This window comes from Cetorhinus maximus, chromosome 3 (assembly GCF_964194155.1).
Source record: "Cetorhinus maximus chromosome 3, sCetMax3.hap1.1, whole genome shotgun sequence".
Taxonomy (NCBI): Eukaryota; Metazoa; Chordata; class Chondrichthyes; order Lamniformes; family Cetorhinidae; genus Cetorhinus; species Cetorhinus maximus.
In genome coordinates, this window is record NC_135881.1 from 73,522,635 (window position 1) to 73,544,199 (window position 21,565).

General features: G+C 48.5%; 1 protein-coding gene across 3 annotated transcripts in view; it reads left to right on the forward strand.

The window, feature by feature from the left end:
- hacl1 (2-hydroxyacyl-CoA lyase 1) overlaps nucleotides 1-21,565 on the forward strand; it is a 158,469-nt gene that overhangs the window by 134,469 nt on the left and 2,435 nt on the right. For all 3 annotated transcript variants that reach the window (XM_078538562.1, XM_078538560.1, XM_078538561.1), the window contains 2 exons: nucleotides 211-318; nucleotides 15,317-15,503. In XM_078538562.1, coding sequence (XP_078394688.1) covers nucleotides 211-318; nucleotides 15,317-15,503 — 295 coding nt within the window. The remainder of the gene's footprint in view (nucleotides 1-210; nucleotides 319-15,316; nucleotides 15,504-21,565) is intronic.

The window sequence follows — 21,565 nt, forward strand, 5'->3', positions numbered from 1 at the left end:
TTATGCAACCTGCCCGCATCATTTAACTCTTTAAGCCCTGGCAAATCTGCACTGCACCTACTCCAAGGCTTATCTTGAAAATTTGAATCAAGTCCATTGAAATTTCCCTTTCTTAACGTTGTACTTTCATGGTTTACAATTACAGAGCTGGTTTGGAATATCTTACAAGTAAATATAATGCACTAGTAAGCATTAACATTTTTTTTTTAGGTACAGTTTGCCAATAGTGGTCATTGTAGTAAACAATAATGGAATTTACAGTGGATTGGATGAGGACACTTGGAAAGAGATGTCAAAATTGGGAGAGACTGCAATTGTGTAAGTAAAGAAGCTTTTGGGGGTTAATAAATTTCTTAGTGCACACAATAAAACTAACAGTCAAGGACTTCCTTTTGCAAGCTTAGAACTATGTTTGCAGCTGATTAAATTTCTGCCAATCTACACAGCTGGCTGCAGTACAACAAAGACAACTGCAAACGCGTGCCTTAATTGCCAAGTCTGTCGAGGTTAATGAAACTGAGGCGCATCTGCTTGCTAATACTGATTGTTGAATAATAGATTTCTTAACTCAGTTAGAGTTTAGAAGTTAGAGTTAACACACTCACTGGTGTGTTGTTAACATTGGAACCTGATTAGGTTTGTTCAGTTTCCCCCTTTACAGTTTTTGGGGTAGGTGATGGTGGGTTGGAAAGGTGTTCTTTATTCATCAGTTTATTACCCAAGCAGAATTTTTTCATTTATTAATGTTCTCGTTTTGTTCTTAAACTTTTTTAATGTGGATTCCTGTATTCAAAGTTTATGTCCGATTGTATTTATATTATAGTATCTATACATATTTTGTATTACTAGAGTGTTGTACTTGCCCCCAAATACATTTCTCCTATTTTCCGAAAAATGCATTGATTGAGGCACTTTACGAAGACAAGATCACAATATATGAGCAAGCAGAGTAACAATTACTATGGATATCAACTTAATTCATAATGGTTCCTTGAACATAGAAGATAACGAAGCACATCACACTCCCGCTATGAACAGATTAGGTACTCTCATCGAGCTGATATTCTCCTAGAATCTTGTTGGAATTATGTTTGAGATTAATTATTTCACCAATTGAGAGCAATTTTATTGGGACTTTAAATTTTACAAACACCAGACAGGAACCATGGGGCTTCAGAACCTTGTCTTGTAGAAGGAGGCGGCAAGCAAGTGGGAGCGCAGTGCTGGCTTCAGCCGGCATGCCATGGAGAGTAGAAGCACGGGCACTGGCAAACAAAGGCAAGGGGAGAGGGAAGGTGCCAACACTGTGGGAAAGTGCTGCCAGAGTGCCATCTGGGCATTGGCACTGAAGCACAAGTAAAGGGGAGGGGGGATGGTGGGGTGGGTGTTGTGGCATTTACATAAAAATATGAGGGAGGCCACCTGCAATGGGGCCTCATTCATCCAGACTTCGGGGCCCCTGTTGAGGAGGAAGAGGAACAACAGAGAGGGAGAGAGGTCCAGCCACAGGCTGCAGGAGATCAGCAACCTCAGGACCAACAGGAGGGCTTGCCTTGGGGTTTGGACATAGGACAAGGGGGCAGAGGGGCATGCGATCAGCCTCCTGAGAGTAGAAGGGGCAACCCCCCACAGGGGGTCTATCGTCAAAGGCTCAACTACCTATAAATGTCCGAGCGACACTCTCTCCAAACTCAGGACCTCCCCAGGGAGACCATCACTGATTTCTGTGCTGCGCTGCAGGACGAGCTGAGACCCATAGGAAGTGGTGCCTCCAATGCTCGGATCTTCTCAGGGATCTATTGGAGATCTTTTTCTTTATTCGTTCACGGGGGATGTGGGCTTCGCTGGCTAGGCCAGCATTTATTGTCCATCCCTAATTGCCTTTGAGAAGGTGGTGGTGAGCTGCCTTCTTGAACCTCTGCAGTCCATGTGGTGTAGGTACACCCACAGTGCTGTTAGGGAGGGAGTTCCAGGATTTTGGCCCAGCGACAGTGAAGGAACGGTGATATATTTCCAAGTCAGGATGGTGAGTGACTTGGAGGGGAACTTCCAGGTGGTGGTGTTCCCATGTGTCTGCTGCACTTATTCTTCTAGATGGTAATGGTCGTGGGTTTGGAAGGTGCTGTCTAAGGAGTTTTGGTGAATTCCTGCAGTACATCTTGTAGATGGCACATACTACTGCTACTGTGCGTCGGTGGTGGAGAGAGTGAATGTTTGTGGATGTGATGCTAACTAAGTGGGCTGCTTTGGCCTGTATGGTGTCAAGCTTCTTGAGTGTTGTTGGAGCTGCACTCATCCATGCGAGTGGAGAGTATTCCATCACACTCCTGACCTGTGCCTTGTAGATGGCGGACAGGCTTTGGGGAGGCAGGAGGTGAGTTACTCGCCAAAGGATTCCTAGCCTCTGACTTGCTTTTGTAGCCACAGTATTTATATGGCTCGTCCAGTTCAGTTTTTGGTCAATGGTAACCCCCAGGATGTTGATAGTGGGGGATTCAGCGATGGTAATGCCATTGAATGTCAAGGGGCAATGGTTAGATTCTCTTGTTGGAGATGGTCATTGCCTGGCACTTGTGTGGCCCGAATGTTACTTGCCACTTGTCAGCCCAAGCCTGGATATTATCAAGGTCTTGCTGCAGTTCGACATGGACTGCTTCACTATCTGAGAAGTCGCGAATGGTGCTGAACATTGTGCAATCATCGGCAAACATCCCCACTTCTGATCTATGATAGAAGGAAGGTCATTGATGAAGCAGCTGAAGATGGACGGACCTAGGACACTATCCTAAGGAACTGCTGCGGTGATGTCCTGGAATTAAGATGATTGACCTCTAACAATCAAACCTTTGTGCTCGGTATGACTCCAATCAGTGGAGTTTTCCCCTTGATTCCCATTGACTCCAGTTTTGCTAAGGCACCTTGATGCCACATTCTGTCATATGCTGCTTAGATATCAAGGGCAGTCACTCTCACCTCACCTTGGCAATTCAGCTCTTTTGTTCATGTTTGAACGAAGGCTGTAATGAGGTCAGGAGCTGAGTGGCCCTGGCGGAACCCAAACTGCGCATCAGTGAGCAGGATATTGCTAAGCAAGTGCCACTTGATAGCACTGTTGATGACCTCTTCCAACACTTTACTGATGATGGAGATTAGACTAATGGGGCAGTAATTGGCTGGGTTGGATTTGTCCTGCTTTTTGTTACAGGACATACCTGAGCAATTTTCCACTTTGCTGAGTCGATGCCAAGTATTGTAGCTGGAACAGCTTGGCTAGTGGTGCTGCAAGTTCTGAAGCACAAGTCTTCAGTACTATTACCGGAATATTGTTAGGGCCCATCGTCTTTGCAGTATCCAGTGCCTTCAGCCGTTTCTTGATATCACGGGAGTGAATCGAATTGGCTGAAGACTGGTAGCTGTGATGCTGGGGACCTCTGGAGGAGTCCAAGATGGATCACCCAATTGGCAGTCCTGGCTGAAGATTATTGCAAATATCTTTTGCACTGATGTGCTGGGCTCCCCCATCATTGAGGATGGGGATATTTGTGGAGCCTCCTCCTCTAGTGACTTGTTTAATTGTCTACCACCATTCACGACTGGATGTGTCAGGACTTCAGAGCTTGGATCTGATCCATTGATTGTGGAATCACTTAGTTCTGTCTATCACTTGCTGCTTATGCAGTTTGGCACGCAAGTAGTGTTATAGCTTCACCAGGTTGACACCTCATTTTTAGGTATGCCTGGTGCTGCTCCTGGCATGTCCTCCTGCAATCTTCAATGAACCAGGGTTGATCCCCTGGCTTGTTGGTAATGGTAGAGTGTGGGATATGCCAGGCCATGAGGTTACAAATTGTGGTCGAATACAATTCTGCTGCTGATGATGGCCCACAGCGCCTCATAGATGTCCAGAATCTATCCCATTCAGCATGGTGATAGTGCCACACAACACGATGAGGGTATCCTCAATGTGAAGGTGGGACTTTGTCTCCACAAGGACTGTGTGGTGGTCACTCCTACCGATATGGTCATGGACAGATGCATCTGCAGCAGGCAGGTTGGTGAGGATGAGGTCAAGTATGTTTTTCCCTCGTTGGTGCACTCACCACTTGCCACATACCCAGTCTGACAGCTATGTCCTTTAGGACTCGGCCAGCTCAGTCTCTGGTGGTGCTACCGAGCCACTCTTAGTGATGGGCATTGAAGTTCCTCACCCAGAGTGCATTGTCTGCCATTGCCCCCCTCAGTGCTTCCTCCAAATGGTGTTCAACATGGAGGAGCACTGATTCATCAGCTGAGGGGGGATGGTACATGGCAATCAGCAGGAGGTTTTCTTGTCCATGTTTGACCTGATGCCATGAGACTTCATGGGGTCCAGAGTCGATGTTGAGGACTCCCAGGGCAACTCCCTCCCAGTTGTATATCACTGTGTTGCCAGCTCTGCTGGGTCTGTTGGGACAGGACATACCCAGGGATGGTGATGGTGGAGTCTGGGAACATTATCTGTAAAGTATGATTCCGTGAGGGTGACTATGTCAGGCTGTTGCTTGACTAGTCTGTGAGACAGCTCTCACACTTTTGGCACTCACCCCCAGATGTTAGTAAAGAGGACTTTGCAGGGTCGACAGGGCTGCGATTGTTGTCATTTCCGGTGCCTAGGTCGATGCTGGGTGGTCTATCCAGTTTCATAACTTTTTTGTGTCTTTGTACAACTGAGTGGCTTGCTAGGCCATTTCAGAGGGCATTTAAGAGTCAGCCACATTGCTGTGGGTCTGGAGTCACAATTAGGCCGGACCAGGTAAGGACGACAGATTTCCTTAGTGAACCAGATGGTTTTAACAACAATCGACAATGGTTTCATGGTCATCATTGGACTTTTAATTCCAGATTTTTATTGAATTCAAATTCCACCATCTGCCGCAGCAGGATTCGAACCCTCTCCCCAGAGGTCTTTGGATTACTAGTCAATTACTGGATTACTAGAATACAATTTTCCACATTGCCAGGTAGATACCAGTGTTGTAGCTATACTGGAACAGCTTGGCTGACACAAGTCTTCAGTACTATTGCCAGAATATTGTCAGGGCCTGTAGCCTTTGCAGTATCCAGTGCCTACAGCCATTCCAGTGCCACACAACATGATGGAGGGTATCCTCAGTGTGAAGACGAGACTTTGTCTCCACAAGGACTATGCGTTGTCACTCCTACCAATACTGTCAAGGACAGATTCATCTGCGGCAGGCAGTTTGGTGAGGATGAGGTCAAATAGGTTTTTTCTTCTTGTTGGTTCCCTCGCCACCTGCCACAGACCCAGTCTAGCAGCCACGTCATTTAGGACTCTGGCAGCTTGGTCTGTAGTGGTGCTACTGAGCCACTTTTGATGATTGGTATGGAAGTCCCCCATCCAGACTACATTCTGCACCCTTACCACCCTCAGTGCTTCCCCCAAGTGGTGTTCAACATGGAAGGGTATTGATTCATCAGCTGCGGGGGTGCGGTATATAGCGTCATGTAGTCTGTGGTACTTCAGTGATGTGACCGATGCCCTCTTCAAGAGGGCTGGCAAGTATGTGCATTTCCCCACTGATCTGATGACAGAGCCATTGCGTTCAGGGTGGCCACTGGATGTCTGGGAGTACTGAAAGTCATCAACTCTACACATGTAGCCATTAAGGCCAACCAACTGTTTTCATCAACAGGAAGGACCCAATGTACAACTGGTTGGTGACCATCACAGAAGAATCCTTCAGGTGTGTGCACAGTTCCTGGGAATCAGCCATGATACTTACATACTTTACAGTTCCAAGTTTTCTGGTATTTGCCCGCCTTCAGAGATGCATGCTTGTAGACAAGATGTACCCACCGAATACATGGCTACTAACACCTGTGAGGAACCCATGTGCAGATGCAGAACAGAGGAACAACACCTGTCATGGGGCAATCAGAGTGACCGCCGAGCAGGCCATAGGCCTTCTGAAGGTCTTGATCGATCTGGTGGCGCCCTTCAGTATGCTCCAGTGAGGGTCTCGTGTATTGTGGTGGTCTGCTGAGTACTACAGAACCTGGTGTTGCAGAGGCGGGAGGTATTGAACAATGAGGATTTTGTGGATAGATATACCTCTTCCAACAATGAGGATATGGAGGAGGCTCCTGCCCAGGTAATGCAAGATGAAGAGCTCTAGGGACCACAAATTACAAGGCGCAATGAGATACGCACAAAGGAGACTCAGGAAACCAATCATACTGTTGGATCCATACCAATAAATCCTTACTTTAATGCAGCGCTGCTGTCACCTCCATCATTCACCATTCCATTACCCAGTGCCCATTTACACATGACATGGGCAAGGCTAAAGCGTTAACCACCAACAGTATGCTCCCATGGTCCCTCTCAAGCAGCCCTTTCAGAGAACCAGGATATAACTGAAGTCCAAGGGGGCAGCAAGGAATAGAAGGAGATGTATTGCCGACACATTAATCCTTTATTTAAAGCAACAAGAAACACGAGATTCACAGTTTGACACTCTATTCACCTGTGAGCTCCAAGTGCGGCCAGGTGCTCTTCTTAAATTTCTTAGGTGTCTTCCAATATGGTGCTCCCCCTGCACTGTCACCTGAGATGGGGACTCACGAGTGTGTCCTGCATGTGGTCACTCTTGAGGTACCTTGTGTGGGTCAACAAAGACAGATGGGTACCTCTTGCTGAGATGCAGCTGTGCCTCTGACAGGATAAGTTGTTACTTGATCCCCTTGCCACCGACTGGGTGGTCACTCCCTCCCCACCAAACCCACCCTCTTGTGTTGCCAAATGCAAGTCCCAAAAGGAAAGGGTATGGAGTACTCACCTTGTCAGAGTGAATGAGGTCATAGATGTGCTTGTGGCACTGGATCCAGTTTCTGGGGGTGACCCCATGTCTGCTGACCTTATCTGTGATTTCTGTCCAGGCTTGCTTGGTCAGGCAGACTAGTCTCCTCCTCCTGTCCTTGGGGAAGAGGATCTTCCACCTGGCCTGTGTCTGGCGGAGATCCTGTTGGGAGGCATTGCTGAACTGTAGGGCCACATGGAGTCTTCCTTCTGCCATTCTGGCTGCTGCTTTCCTTCCTCTCTCAAGCTTTCCATTACATTCAGTGCTGGCAGCCCTTTAATTATGGCACTAGCACCAGCCATGATGTGACCTGACTCTGCCTTTGCTGACTTCCTGCCCATCTTTTCTCCCTCAGTGATTGGCCCTTGTGTCTCCTGACTGCTAATTGGCTGGCCCCCGGAAGTTCACGCTCGGCAGGCCGATCTCCATTTCAAGTGGAAGTCTCCCCTGCAGCCTAGCCTCAAAATTCAGCCCAGTGCGTTTCTTCCTTAGCTGGACAGCGAATCAGGTGTTTGATCTCCGACCTGCCCTTCCCCCACCTCCTGTGTGCTTGGAGATTGGCTAACTGAGTTGCCTGTTCTTGGAGCGAATTTGTGTAGCCAATCCCTGCTGAGCTTGCAGGTTCCGTCCATCCCAACATGCCACGTGTGTGTTTACCAGAAGGAATTGGAAATAACAACCTTTCTTAGGTCTCAAACTGATATGGATAACAGTTTTGAGGGCCGGCCTATCTCTTACAGAAGAACTCATTAACCTACATTGGACAGTTTATTAACATACGCTGGAGAGCTCATTAACATATCTAGTCCCCCATTGTCTCAGTAGCTTCAGCCATTTCTCTCTGACATGATTGAAACTTGTGCTGGAACTTTCAGAATTAATCTTGCATCTGGCTTCAAATCAAAATATATTGTCACTTAAGCTAAATAGTCTCAAATCATGAAACATAACACATTTTCTATTTCTAGAGTGTTATACCCTATACAATTGTGGAAGTAATGGCTACTGTGATTTTGGGTTACAGTTTCCAAAAATGATTTATTCATGCTTTAATTATACCACCGCATTATTTTTCTTTTAATGAAAGCATAATAGTATTTTGAGAAGCAGAATGATGTCTTTAAAAATATTGCTACAGTGATGTTATCATGTCTGCTAGATTCACGTTCCCACTGTCTAACCAGTACTAAAGGTGCAGCTTCATTTCCTAAGACCCAGTGCAGATCTCCTGTGGCATTGCTCCTGGTGAATTGTATGATATGTTGGAGCAGAGCGCTGTTCAGCTGAGTTCAGGATGCCAGAGTGTGGCTCGCAGCTACCCGACAGTCTGAGCAGGAGCCGCAGTCCATTTCAAAAGCCAAAGTATGTTTGTGTTGAGCGGGTGGGCTACAGGTGGCAGAATAGCAGGCAGGAGCACGCTGGTTCCACACTGAAATAAGATCAGTGCTTAGGGACGATCTGTTCTTGAGAGGTTGGGGGGCCGGTGGGGTCACTTTTTACATGTTAATCTTTGCCCCTCCCTATTTCTGCAAGCTTCTTCAACTCTCCAACAAATCAAGAACTTCGGCCTCTTATGCACCCCCGCTCCCTTTGCCCCGCCATTGTGGCCATGCCTCCAGCTGTCCAGGTTCCATTCTCTAGAACTCCCTCCATAAACCACTCCATGTCCCTCTCCTCCTTTAAAGTCTGCCCTAAAACTCAGCCCTCTGACTAAGCTTTTCCCATTCCTCGTCAGATCTCCATCAGTTTTTTTGTTTGTTTGTGTTGTGAAGTGCTTTAGGGTGTTTTTAACCCATTTTCTCAATTGTTATGAAAGAATCCAATTTTGGTCAATCAGAGCGACAGTATACAGAAAGACACAATTTTCCAGTGAGTACCACAGGAGCTGGAGCTGATGCTACAAGAGCAGCAGGTGTTGGAGAATAGTGACACTACACTATTGAAGGATTTCACATTGCTTGTTAATAGGAGAACAAGACCCTTCATTGTTAGTGTCAGCTTTGATTCAACCATTTGTATAGAAAACAAAGATTTGAAGTCAATGACCTCTTTTGCTCTGGGACATCAGTGGGTATTTGTACAACCAGTTTTACTAAACGATCGGCCAAGACATTGAGTGTTAGATTTTCATTCAGAGGGTATAAATCCCAGTTCTGTTTATTAGTATAATTTGTTTTTAGGAGATGCAGTATGTTCTTTGCCTAGCTGTTAGATGAAGTGGCCTTTTGATAATGAAGCTATTATTCCAGGTCACTAACATTGCAGTAGTTGCTCATTTCTCTTCTCTCCACTGGCAGCTGAGCTTTCCGTGGCTTGTCTCATTTTGTTCCCTAATAAGTAAATCATCTTGATACCATACTAGTATTTTGCTTTGGTAATAATTTTATCCACTTTATAAATAATTTTCTGATATTTTGGGTTGAATGTTTTGTACTCCACAACCCCTGGGATGATGGTATGATGTTTTACCTCAAATGGTGAGTTAACAGCTGTTTTTTAATGGCTGCTCATTAAAATCAGTTATTCTCCATCTGGTTGGGCTCTATTCAAATGCAGATCTTTGCATGGTGTGGTGATTTTAGACACCATTGCCTGTTTATGATGCATTGTGACAGTGACCAAGCCTCTTTTCTCTTAAGGCTCTCCCTTCAGCAGCATGGAGCTAATTGTACAAGAGAGTAATGATAATCCATATGTTGCTCTGCTAATGTATGTGGTGAAAATGAAACCTAGATAGAAATTTTTGTCCATAGATAACATGCTTAAATGGAGTTCACATTATAATGATGACAAAAGTATCATATTCATATTTCTGTTGGACTACCATAAATGGGAAATTTGGAAATGCATGGGGAGCAAAACTATATTTCATTTTTCTTGTGCATACCTTAAAAGTTCAATGTTGGCAGGATCTATTCAGATGTTTTGCATTTGAAGATGTAAGATTATAAGGAGAGATTAAGGCTGTGGGATTAATTTTGAATAGCTCTAGCAAAGAATTGGCACTGGGTCAAATGACCATTTTGTGCTATAACCTTCAATAGTTCCTTGCCTTCATTCTTTTACTTCTTCAAAATACTCAATCAGATTGGTAAGATACAATTTCTTTTCCGGAATGATACAGCCTCCTCTGTCTAAGTGGTTATATAATGCATGTCTAATTATTCCTTTGAGCATCTTGCCTATTACTGATGTCAAGCTAATGGGCTTATATTAACCAGGTTCTGCCATGATCTCTTTTTAAAAATTGGCAATATGTTAGCTTCTAACCGGTCTGAGGAAAGGCTCTGACTCCAGTGAGCCAGTAAAGATAAAGGCAGTGCATTCACCTAGCTCCTGTCTTATTTCCTTAAGGACCTTTAGATGCATATCACCAGTGACAGCAACCCGATTTATATAAAAGTTCCTTATTCCTTCTAAAAAAATGTCCTCATCTATTTAACATTAACAATTTTATTAACAGAACTATGCTGTCAGTTGTGCAGGAGAAGACAAAGGAACAGGAGTAGCCCATTCGGCCTGTCGAACCTGCTCTGCTATTCAATTAGATCATGGCTGATCTAACTCAACGGTCTAGCTCAGTGCCACTTTCCTGCACTATCTCCATATCCCGTGATGTCATTAGTCTCCAGAAATCTATCGTTTTCTGTCTTGAACATGTTCAACGATTGAGCTTCCACAGCCCTCTGCGGTAGAGAATTCCAAAGATTCACCACCCTCTGACTGCTTTATCTCAAGAGTGTTATGGCTGCTGGACTTCATAAGATGGTTATGTTTTAAACTGTCTCCTTTAACTCAAGGTAGATTGAAATAGGTTGGAGAGGGGGATGTGACCTGCTATGAAATCTGCCCTAAGACACACCCATGTGACTTCATACTGAATCTGCCTGGAGACAAACCCATGTGACCTGCTTGTATGGAGGCGGAAACTCAAATTGAAGCTTATTCAAAGTAAGATGCAATGTTTAACACCTTGACACAAAGGAGAAGTCTTGCTGCTGTCCGGAATCTCAGATTCTCAGAGCCAATCAAACCGAGAAATTTGGGGGAAGAAGACTCAACGACAGGTGCTGCTATGCCAAGCAGGAAAAAAGGATTGATTTTAGGTTAACCCCCAAGCAGAGTGCTGGTGATGATAGATTCTCGATCTGAAGAAATGATGCTTGTTAAGAGTTGAAGACCACAGAATCACTAGAGGGTTCTTCTTCTCCTCTTCTTCTTAGGTAGTCTGTCAGGATCGAAGATGAATTGCTTCTACTCCAGTTCAGTGGGTTTTGAGGTGGCTGATAATGTGCGATCTGCAGACTCTGCCACATGCAGGATAGGTGGTGCTGGAACGGTTGGGTAGATGAGTTGTTTGGATGTTTGTGCACTCCCTCCAATGCCTTGACTTCACCTCTGCACATTCCCAGTGAAGCCTCTCCATGTGTTCAGTGCCTTCGCAAATGACCCTTCTCCATTTTGATTGGTCATAAGCCAAGCTCCCCTATGAGTCAGTATTTTTGGCCTCCTCAGGGATGCCCTGAGGACATCCCTAAAGTATTTCCCCTGCCCTACTGGGAGTCTCCTGCTGTGACCGAGTTCCGAGTGGAGCTTTGGGAGCCTGCTGTCAGGCGTACACACATGTCTGACCCAGCACAGCTGGTTTTGAGTGATTCTGAATTCTGAAACATGGCAGAAATACACTCCTGACACAGTTGCACAACATCATATCCCTCACCTGGGAAGAAGAGCGCATGCCGGGAGATGTCAGGGACGCACTGATCATGACTATATTCAAGAAGGGAGACAAATGTGCAGAATTCCCCATCCCGCTGGCGTCGGGCGTGTTCGGCTGCATGAGCAGACAATATGGCGAGAAGGCCAGAAATCGGATTCATGATTGTGAAACCAGTTTGTGATTTTCTGCTCAGCCGGTTGATGGCGGGCCGCGTTTCCCGCCATCGGATGTCGGAAACCTCATTGTAATACATTCGCATATCTTAAGAAAGGTCAGTCCGCCAGAATCACACCTCCCCCCCACCGCCGCTGGATTGTCTGCCCATGTCGGCCTGATTGGACACCGGTGCAGAACACATCTTGACAACTGTGACGTGCAGAAGTTGGCACTTACCGCCAGGGCCTTGCTCACATCGCGGACATCCAAGGAGCAGAAGATGATGGAGCCCGAAAGCCACGGGACCCTGGAGGAACGTCCATGGCATGCTGGGTGGATTCTCATGGACATGGCTGCACCCCGAAGCAGTTCACCAAAGGTGGAAAGTCACCATCAAGGGTCTGCTCACCATGGATGATGGTCGAGGGGGTGGAGAGGAAGGTCCAGCTGTGTTTGGGAGAGGAAGATGTACTGGGGGCTGGGAGAGCAAGGTCTAGGATCGACTGGGAGAGGAAGAGGTATCGGTGGGGTGAGGTTGTGGAGGGGGTGGAATGAAGATGTCGGGGGGGAGGTTGGGAGGGGGGTGGGAGTACAGGGGGAGGAGGGGGTAACGGGGGATAGGATGGCAACTGAGGAGGTAGGTGGAAGGTGTAAGGGATGGAGTTCAGAGGGGGGAAGGCGTTCAGAGGAAGGCAGGAGTGTGGAGAAGTGGGGGAGTCCAGGGGGAGGAAGGAGTGCAGAGAGGGGAAAGAGTAAGGCTGGAGGAAAGAGTTGGTAGTGGGGAAGGACAAGGGTGGCTAAGAAGTCAGGGTGTCTGAAGGAGTCAGGAAGGGGAAAGGACTAGGCTGTGGGGTGGGGACAGCGGGCGCGGGGAGACTGGGGGAAGACTAAGGGTGGCAGAGTCTGGCGGGGAACATGTTCCAAGGGGGTAAGGTTCCAAGGGGGTGATGGGGTCCAGAAGGGGGGATGTCCATCTGAACGTGCAAGGAAGGGCATGACTGCCTCCTGTGGAACAAACTGAGGGTGAACGTGGTATGAGGGAATGGTGAGAATGACGGAGGGCACAGTGAGGCGGTGAGGTGGGAGGGTCAGTATGGGTAGAATGGACGGTGAGGGTGTTTGGTGGGAACTCAGAGGCAGACACGGACCCTGGGGCGGGAAGGAGGAGGTCGGGGAGGTGAATATGGATGGGGGTGGGATTTTCAGGAAGGAAGGGAATGTACACATTCACCTGGACACCCCCAAAGGAAAAGGGTTGTGGCTGATGGGTCACGGAGGGGAGATGGAAGGGGATGCCGGGGCTGGAGTCAACAGTGATGGGGAAAAGGAAATGGGTGACTGGGGAAAGGGAAAGGACGTGGGAGCGAATGAAGAACTGAATCGCCACCATGCTGTCTAAATTGAAAGTGAAAAAGGATCTTGATGGGTGAGATCAAGTGCTGCATGGGAGTGTGATCAGTGGGTGGGTGGAGATGCAGGTCAGCTCAGATGGACAACTGAAAGTGAACCCAACAGGCAGCATTGAAAATGCTCAGGACATTGAGATGAGTGTGATATGGGAAGGATCCGTATGTGTGGGAGAGTGCTTGTATGAGGCTTTGAAAGGCCCTGCCACACACACACACACAATCACTCGTTGGCCAGCAGCTCCCTCTGCAGTGACAGAGGACGAGGTTGAGGGAGTCACGGGCAAAGGCGACTCGGAGGGAATGGACAGTCTCTGAGATTCCTGAGTGGATGCCCCAGGGGTGTCCAGCTGCCGCTCCTCCTCCCTTTGGGCACCTGGGGCCCCAGCCTGAATCCTTGAGGGGAAGGAACTCCTGGAGGGACGCGTTGAGGTGCCCCGTTTCCCTCTCGCATTGCCACTGCAGGAACTCAGACATGGACCCTGCGATGAAGTGCAGGTCTGCATACATCTCCACGTTCTGCCGGACCAGGTTCTCCATGGCACCCGCCATCCCCCCTATGGAGACTTTCATATGCATACATGTAGGCACTTCATCGGAGAGCAGGTGGATGTACTCCTCTGACTCACGAGCCATTCTTTTGAGGGATCCCAACAGCTCTGTGTGATGTTCCCACTCCTTCTGCTGACTCTCCACGGTGAGTTGGAAGGCCAAATCCAGAGGCTTGTCATCTGACTCCAACCTCGGATGCCTCTTCCCCAGCAGCCCTCAGAGTGTTGAGGAGCTTGGCTGAACCTGCCTCCTCCTGCTGTGGACACACATCCGTGCAGTGACCATCAGGTTGTGGACCCGATCCTGCTCTAGATCTAGGTCCCATCAAGGTGTGTGTCTCTGCGCTGGTGGAGGGTGCAAGTAAGCGCTGTGACGGGTCTTCCAGGCTGCTTATTTCCAGCTTTTCAATGGAGGGGGTGTCCTCTTGGCTGGAGGTGAGGATCTGGTTGGAGCTGATGGACTAGCTGGCTGAGGGTGTCGGTTGCTTGGCAGAGCTCCCTGTGAACTGAAGTAGAGATGATTAGTGCATGGCAGCAGAGTCAAAAGCAGGAGAGACAGCACTCACAGCTGCGTTGAGAGAGGGATGATGTGGTGCAGGATCCTCATGTGGGTGTTCGCCGCCAACCTCACCGTCACCGCAGGCACGGTCCATGCCCTGACCAATCAGCATGATGGCACACTCCTCAAAGTGAGTGAGGGGCCTAATGTGGGCCACTGCAGCCCTGGTCTGGGACCTCTCTCTGCTGATGTGAGCAGGCATCTCCTGCATGAAAACAGATGGAGAGAGTGTGTGTCTTCCGTGCAGCAGTCCCGGGCTGGGGGCACTGAGAGGTGTGCACTCATCTGTACTTGAAATGTGGCGCTCAGCGTGATGAAGCAGCAAGGTAATGGCATGGCGGGTGAATGAGAGCCTGCCTGCCATTGAAACAGTGTGTTTCCCGGGAATGTATAATTAATGCGGCAGGATTGGGACGATACAATGTGAGAAGCCACCATTGCGCCCTGTGGGTAAAATGTCGTTTCCCCCATCGCTACCGCACTTAGTGCAAATCTGGGACGATTCCCCCCTAGAAATTCACATCACTTTTTAAAATTTATTGGTTTCTATGGGGATCGTAACAAGAGTCCTTTCTAAACTGTCCTTCAGCATCCTTCAATGGTCAGTACAATCTTTGACAGTCCTCTACCTTTTAAACATAGCTGAAAAGCTGCTACCACAGTTGTCCACAATCCTCTTTTCTATTAAGCTTTCAGCTGATCTAATAGAAGCCTTCATCATTTTTAACTGCTTTTGGTATTTATTGTAGTCTGTTAAGTACTTTCAATTTATAATAAATTTGCCATTGTACATGACTGAGAACTTTGATGCAATATTGAAATTGTCTAACATGTTTTCCAAAAATGTCATTATCTAAATGCCGACAGCTCGTGTTGCTGACCTTATTAAGGATATTTTTAAGTGAAAATTGATAGCATTTCACTAAATTGTCTCAAATTTGAAACCAGCACAATTGATTATGTAATTGGATTCAAATTTAAACGAAAACAAGTGAAGAGATGACATGGTCATTTTTCTTCTTTGATAAGCATATTCAGTGCCATGTTTCCCCAATTTTTTTCAGAGCTCCACCCATCTCTCTGCTGCCCAATGCTCACTATGAACAGGTCATGTCTGCATTTGGTGGAAAAGGCTATTTTGTACAGACACCACAGGAGCTGCAAAATGCACTTGATGCATGTTTGGCAGACCGGAAAATGCCATCACTTATTAATGTGATGATTGATCCATCATCTGACAGAAAAAAGCAAGTAAGTGTATTTGGAAAAATGTCTTTTATGTATAAATAATTATCTTCAACTCCACTTCCTTTAAGGAGGCAGTTGGAACAGCCATTGATTATTTTTCTTTGTAGAGTTGGGTGGGAAAGGGGTTGAAAAAGGCTGATTCTGTTGTGAATGAACACATGCATAGTTCAACGCATTAAATCTCTATTGTTGTGTTTGGAGTGACCTCCTGTGGAGACGATTATAGTCTTCATAATGAATCTATTAAATCAGTTTTGTATAGGGGGAGGGGTTCCAGTAACACAATGGCTCAGTGCCCATAGAATTGTTAGACACAGGATTCTCTTGAGAGCGTCCACACAGTGAGCAGAATTTTCCATACCCACTGGCGGCGGACATGATGGGCGGCGTCTGCTCAGCCCGGCAATGGCTGGCTAGGTTTCCCACCATCAGGCATCGGGAACCTCATTATAATAAATCAGCATATCATTATCAGGTTCTTGCACCCCTGCTGGATTGTCCGTCCACATCGGCGGGAAAACACGCCGACGTGTTTCACAACAGCACGCAGGCAATGTGCACTTGGCAGCCTTCACTTTGGGTGAACTGGAGGTGAGTGCACAGCAATGTTCTGCCTGTTGCTTTGCAGGCTTTAGGGCCATGGGGGGTTGGGGTTAAGTGCTGCCCTGCTCAACTGGTGGCGGGGGGAGGAATAAGGGGGCATGTGAAGCCCTGCCTCTGAGGTGACCTTTGAAGGTGAGCGGGTGGCAAGTGCAGCCTTGCCGGTGAGGAGACTGGTGGTGGTGGCAGGGGTGGGGTGGAGGGGTGGTGGTGGGCGGGCAAGGGCAGCTCTACCATTGAACATAGCGCACAAGCATTCGGGGTTGGGGGGGGTGGGTACGGTGGGCGAGGGAAGTGGCTACGCATCCGGGAAACCTGTAGAAAGTGACTTTTCCTCTGCAACTGAGACAGTTCAGGCGCAGCCACATTGATATGATTGGGGTCGGGCTCCAGTTTATCTGCCCACTCAAGCAACGCAGAGGCATCAAAGTGCTACCAATTTCTGCAGAGCTCCCCCCCTCCTCTCACCCCTGGCACAGACTGCAAATTCATGAGCACTTTAGTGGACCGTGGAGCAGTTGGACTGCACACGTTGTACAATCTCCTCGCTGAAGCTGGGCATGGCGCAGTCACTGCTGGAGGCGCTAACAGCCCCTTGCAATCTCAGCATGCTGGTTTGGACCAGTCTCCCCCATGGTTCAAGGTAACAGGGCAGCCATGCAGCGCACTAATCTCTGGCCATCCAAGTGGCAGTCAGCACTCTCCGAGAAATGTTAAGGGGCCGTCACATTTAACCAGGACAGGTTCTTAGTGCACCCATGCTAACCACGTGTCTTTCTCTTTCATCCTCCATGAGGAGCACATCAGGATCATGGAGCATGGTGAACTAGCTGTTTGCCTGATGGCCTACAGAGAGTGAAGGCGATGGGAGGGAGAGCGACTGAGGCTCCTGGCAGTGCAAAGGCAGGAGCAGCACCCTCAAGAAGAAGGGGCAGCTGGGGCTCCCACACATGCTGCCCAAGAGCCACAACGAGCCATCGCTGGTCAACTCTTAGTGACACCCAGGATCTGTAGACACCGACTTTCATTCCTGCAGATGACCGAGAACCAGTGTCGCCGAAGACTGCGCATGTCTAGTGAACTGGTTGCTCACATCTGCCACTTACTGCAATATTCAGCGCCACGGGGACATGGAGGGCATCCACTGCCAGTGGCCATGAAAGTGACCACGGTGCTCAATTTCTATGCCAGTGACTCCTTTCAGGGCTCCACAGGTGATCTCTGTGGGATCTCTCAAGCCTCCACCCATGAGGTCACGGATGCCATCTTCGTGAGAGGGCATACAACTTTGTGCATTTCGCCCAAGACCAGGACAGCCAGGATGCAAGAGCGATTATATTCGTCCAGATCTCGTGTTTCCCACAGGTGCAGGGTGCGATTGACTGCACTTATGTGGTGCTCCGGTCTCCGTCACTACACACAGTGACTTCATCAACCGCAAGGGCTCCCATTCGCTGAATGTGCAGCTGGTATGCAACCACCAGAAACACATCCTGCAGGTATGCACACGGTTTCCGGGAGTGTGCATACCGCCTACATCCTGAGTTGCTCGCAGATCCCTGCCGCCTTCCAGGGCTCACAGAGGCTGCAGGGAAGGCTTCTTAGAGACAAGGGCCACTCGCAGAGGCTGTGGCTGATGACACCCATGCAGCGGCCTCAAGCTGCAGCAGAGCGACGCTATAATGAGGCTCATGTTGCAGCTCACAACTTGGTGGAACAGACCATCGGGTTGCTGAAGATGTGGTTCCGGTGCCTGGACCGGTCTGGTGGAGCCCTGCAATACAGTCTACAGAGGGTGTCACGCATCATCATTGTCTGCTGCGCCATTTACAACCTGGTGCTGCAACAGGGAGAGGAACTGGCTGAGGAGGAGATGGAGGAGCTGCACGACTCCTCCGATGAGGAGGACGCCATCAGGGATGAGACTGAGGAGGTCCTCGGAGACGATGATGACAAGGATGAGGCCCTCGCACTGGCTAGACGAGGCAGGTGCACTCAAGAGACCCTCACAGCTGCCAGATTTGTGAAGGATGATGACAACATGCAGTGAGGTGACCCCATTGATACTCACATTGCATTTGTGAACGTTTGACTCCAATCTGGCTTAGGGCAGCGCAAATACCGTCTGCGAGAATGCTCCTGTAATGGAGATGCGGTGGAGGCCCTAATACCCACTTGATTACAGGAGGATGATGATGACATTCAGCGAGGAGACTCCATAAATCTTCACATAGCCTCTGAGAATGTCTGACTCCTGTCTGGCCGAGGACAGCTCGCTTGCGCTCTGTGATCAGGGCCATATCATAGAGACACAGCCATAAAACTTTAGAAGCATCTGATGCTTTGTCTGCCTTCAGCAGCTGAGCCCTTCCAGATCACAGCATCAGTGGTCACAGATGTTGAAGAGATGAGAGCCAGTCCCAACTTAAAGGTGCTGAGAGCACACCGAGAGAATGAGAGAACTCTGTGGCACCTGCCCACTACATCCTGTGCGCCGCCGAGGTGCAGGAATCAGCAATGTTTCCAGGGAGTGTGAGGCCCGACCACCACAATGGTTTGAAGGCTGCACAGAGCACAGAGAAGAGGCCCTGGACTGAGACACCTGCCTTTATCTTGTGAAGAAAGGTTTCAGATCTGAGTGACAAGAACACTGCTCATCAGAACAAGGAGCCATAGGCAGGGAGACATTCTTGGGAGTTTATTGGCAATAGTGAACAGTGTGTACAAGTGATTAACACCCGTGCCCAGGCTGTGCAACTAATTCTCTTTAACTGTCCTAACCCTGCCACTGTGTCTTGGTGCTCCGCGGACATCCATGGCGGAGGTGGAGGCAGCCTGCTGTCTGTGACGCCCTGTCTGCGATGACTTTGGTGGGTGCCCTGTTGGGGGCCGAGACTTGGAGGGCCCCGGCCTGCTTTCGGGGTCCTGCTGTGTGGCAGTGGCACCCTCTTCGGCCTGTAGAGCTGAAGCTACTGAGGTCACAGGAAGAGGTGAGCCAGATGGGTTGGACACTCCCGGAGTCACCTGGACGGATGGGCCCGGAGTGTGCGCCTGCGGATTCTCCTCCCTATGGGTGCCTGGGGACCCTAGGCTGACTCTTTGAGGAGCAGGGGTAGCTGGAGTGAGATCGAGCTACCCAGTATCCCTCTCGCGTGCACACTTTTGGAGGCCAAATATGGCATCAGCGACGTCCTGGACCAAGGGCTCCATGGTGGCCGCCATCCTACCAGTGTTGACCTCAGAGCATTGGCATGCCAGCGCTATCACCTCAGACTGAAGGCGGACGGACTCCTCCATCGTGCCTTGAAATCTGAGGAGTGCAGCGGACATCCCTTTCTGATGTTCCTGAGCTTGTCTTTGCAGCTCCAGCAACTGTGACATGACCGAGTCCAGAGGCTCGTCATCTGACTTGGACTCAACAACGTTCTGGCCTTCAGCAGTCTTCCGAATGCCGGACACCTGGGAAGTCCCTGCCTCCGCCTGCTGTAGATCAGAAAGTGCGATTTGCTCACCAGATTTGGCCTGTGAAACAGGACACATCACTCACAGCATGGTTGTCTGATGGGTGTTACACTGCTGGACTCTCACTTGGTAGGACACTGCCGACCTCACCATCAGCACAGGACCGGTCCAGATCCTCGCCGGCCAGCTGGAAGGGTCTGTTTTCAAGGCCCTTGAGGACCTTAATTTCGGGCATTCCGCCACTGGACTGCGACCTCTCACTTGTGTGCCAGCTTGTCCTGCATGAATAGAGATGGAGAAAATGTAAGCAGGACACCTGCCAGGCCAGATGTTAAATGTGCCTGGCCTGTGTGAGTGATAAGTGGTCCCATGGACAGGATGAGAACAATGACGGTGAGTGTGAGGGAGTGAATGGTGATGTCCTTTGAGCTGGCAGTGAGTGAGGGCCCTGTGGATGTGTGATGGGTTAGTGAGTGTGTGAGTTGAGTGATGAGAATAATGACTTACTCTGGCAGAACGGAGATCATTCATCCTCTTGCGGCATTGGGTGGCTGTCCTCTTTTGCAGGGCGTTGGCAATGACCACCGCTGCCACCGCCTCCCAAGCTGGGTTCGTGCTGTTGCTGCCCATCCTGTGGCTAGAGCGGGAGTAGAGGACATCCCGGCTGGCCTCCATGGCATCCATCGCTTGAGAGACTGAACCTGGGGGCTGCAGTCTTCATCGGTTTCAGGGCCATGTCTTCCATGCAGCAGTAGCGAGTTGGAGGCACTGAGATTTGCTTGTGGCTGGACTTTAAACATGGCACCTGGCGTGATACAGTGACAGGGTGATGGCGGGCAGGCAAATGAGAGCCCGCCCACCATGGAAACGGTGTGTTTCCCGGGAGTGCATAAACAATGAGGTGGGTTCGGGACGATATGGTGTGAAAACTTGCCATCACAGCCAGCGGGCAAATCATCGTTTTACCCACCCACTACCGCACTTCGTGCAAATTTTGGAAAATTTTGCCCAGTGAGTTTTCAACTCTCAGCCAGCTGTCTGCAGAAGATACGTAATACAGGTCAGGTGCTTTTCTACAGGGAGGTAAAGTTAGTCAGCTTATCAAGCTTTGAACAACCATTGTGAGAGCAGCATTGACAGGAACCTGGGATTTGGTTCTGTTTTAACAGTTAAAGTTTCGAGTCCGTATGACTGTCCTTCAGCTCTGAAGAAGAGTCATACGGACTCGAAACGTTTCCTCTGGTTTTCTCTCCACCGATGCTGTTACACCTGCTGAGTTTTTCCAGCATTTCTGTTTTTGTTTCAGATTTCCAGCATCTGCAGTACTTTGCTTTTATTTATTTGGTTCTGTTTTGTCTGTCGCCTCAGTCTCAGTTGGCAAATGTTCTCCTCCCAAAGCGCCGAAGAAAATGTAGAAGATGATTTGCATTTACCAGGGAGATAGAACAGATTGACGTGACATTGAATGATTAGTTGAGGAATAAGATAAGTGCATTTACAATTTAAAAAAGGATGTATTGAATAAACTAAACAAACTCAAAGAGGATAAAACCCCTGGTCCGGATGGATTGTATCCACATATTTTTTAAAAATCTAGGGAAAAGATAACAGAGACAATAGTATTCATATGAGTCTACTATGAGGCACCTTATTGAAGGCCTTTGAAAATTCAGATAAATTACATCTACCGTATTACCATTGTCTACTCTCTGGGAGAACATCCACCAACTGAGACTGAGACGATAGACAAAACAGAACCAAATCCCAGGTTCCTGTCAATGCTGCTTTCACAATGGTTGTTCAAAGCTTGATAAGCTCGCTAACTTTACCTCCCTGTAGAAAAGTACCTGACCTGTATTACACATCTTCTGCAGTCAGCTGGCTGAGAGTTGAAAACTCCCTGTGTGGGCAGTCTCGAGAGAATCCTGTGTCTTACTATTCTAAGGGCATTCAGTCGATGTGTTACTGGAACCCCTCAAAAAAAAATCAATAAGCTTAGTCAA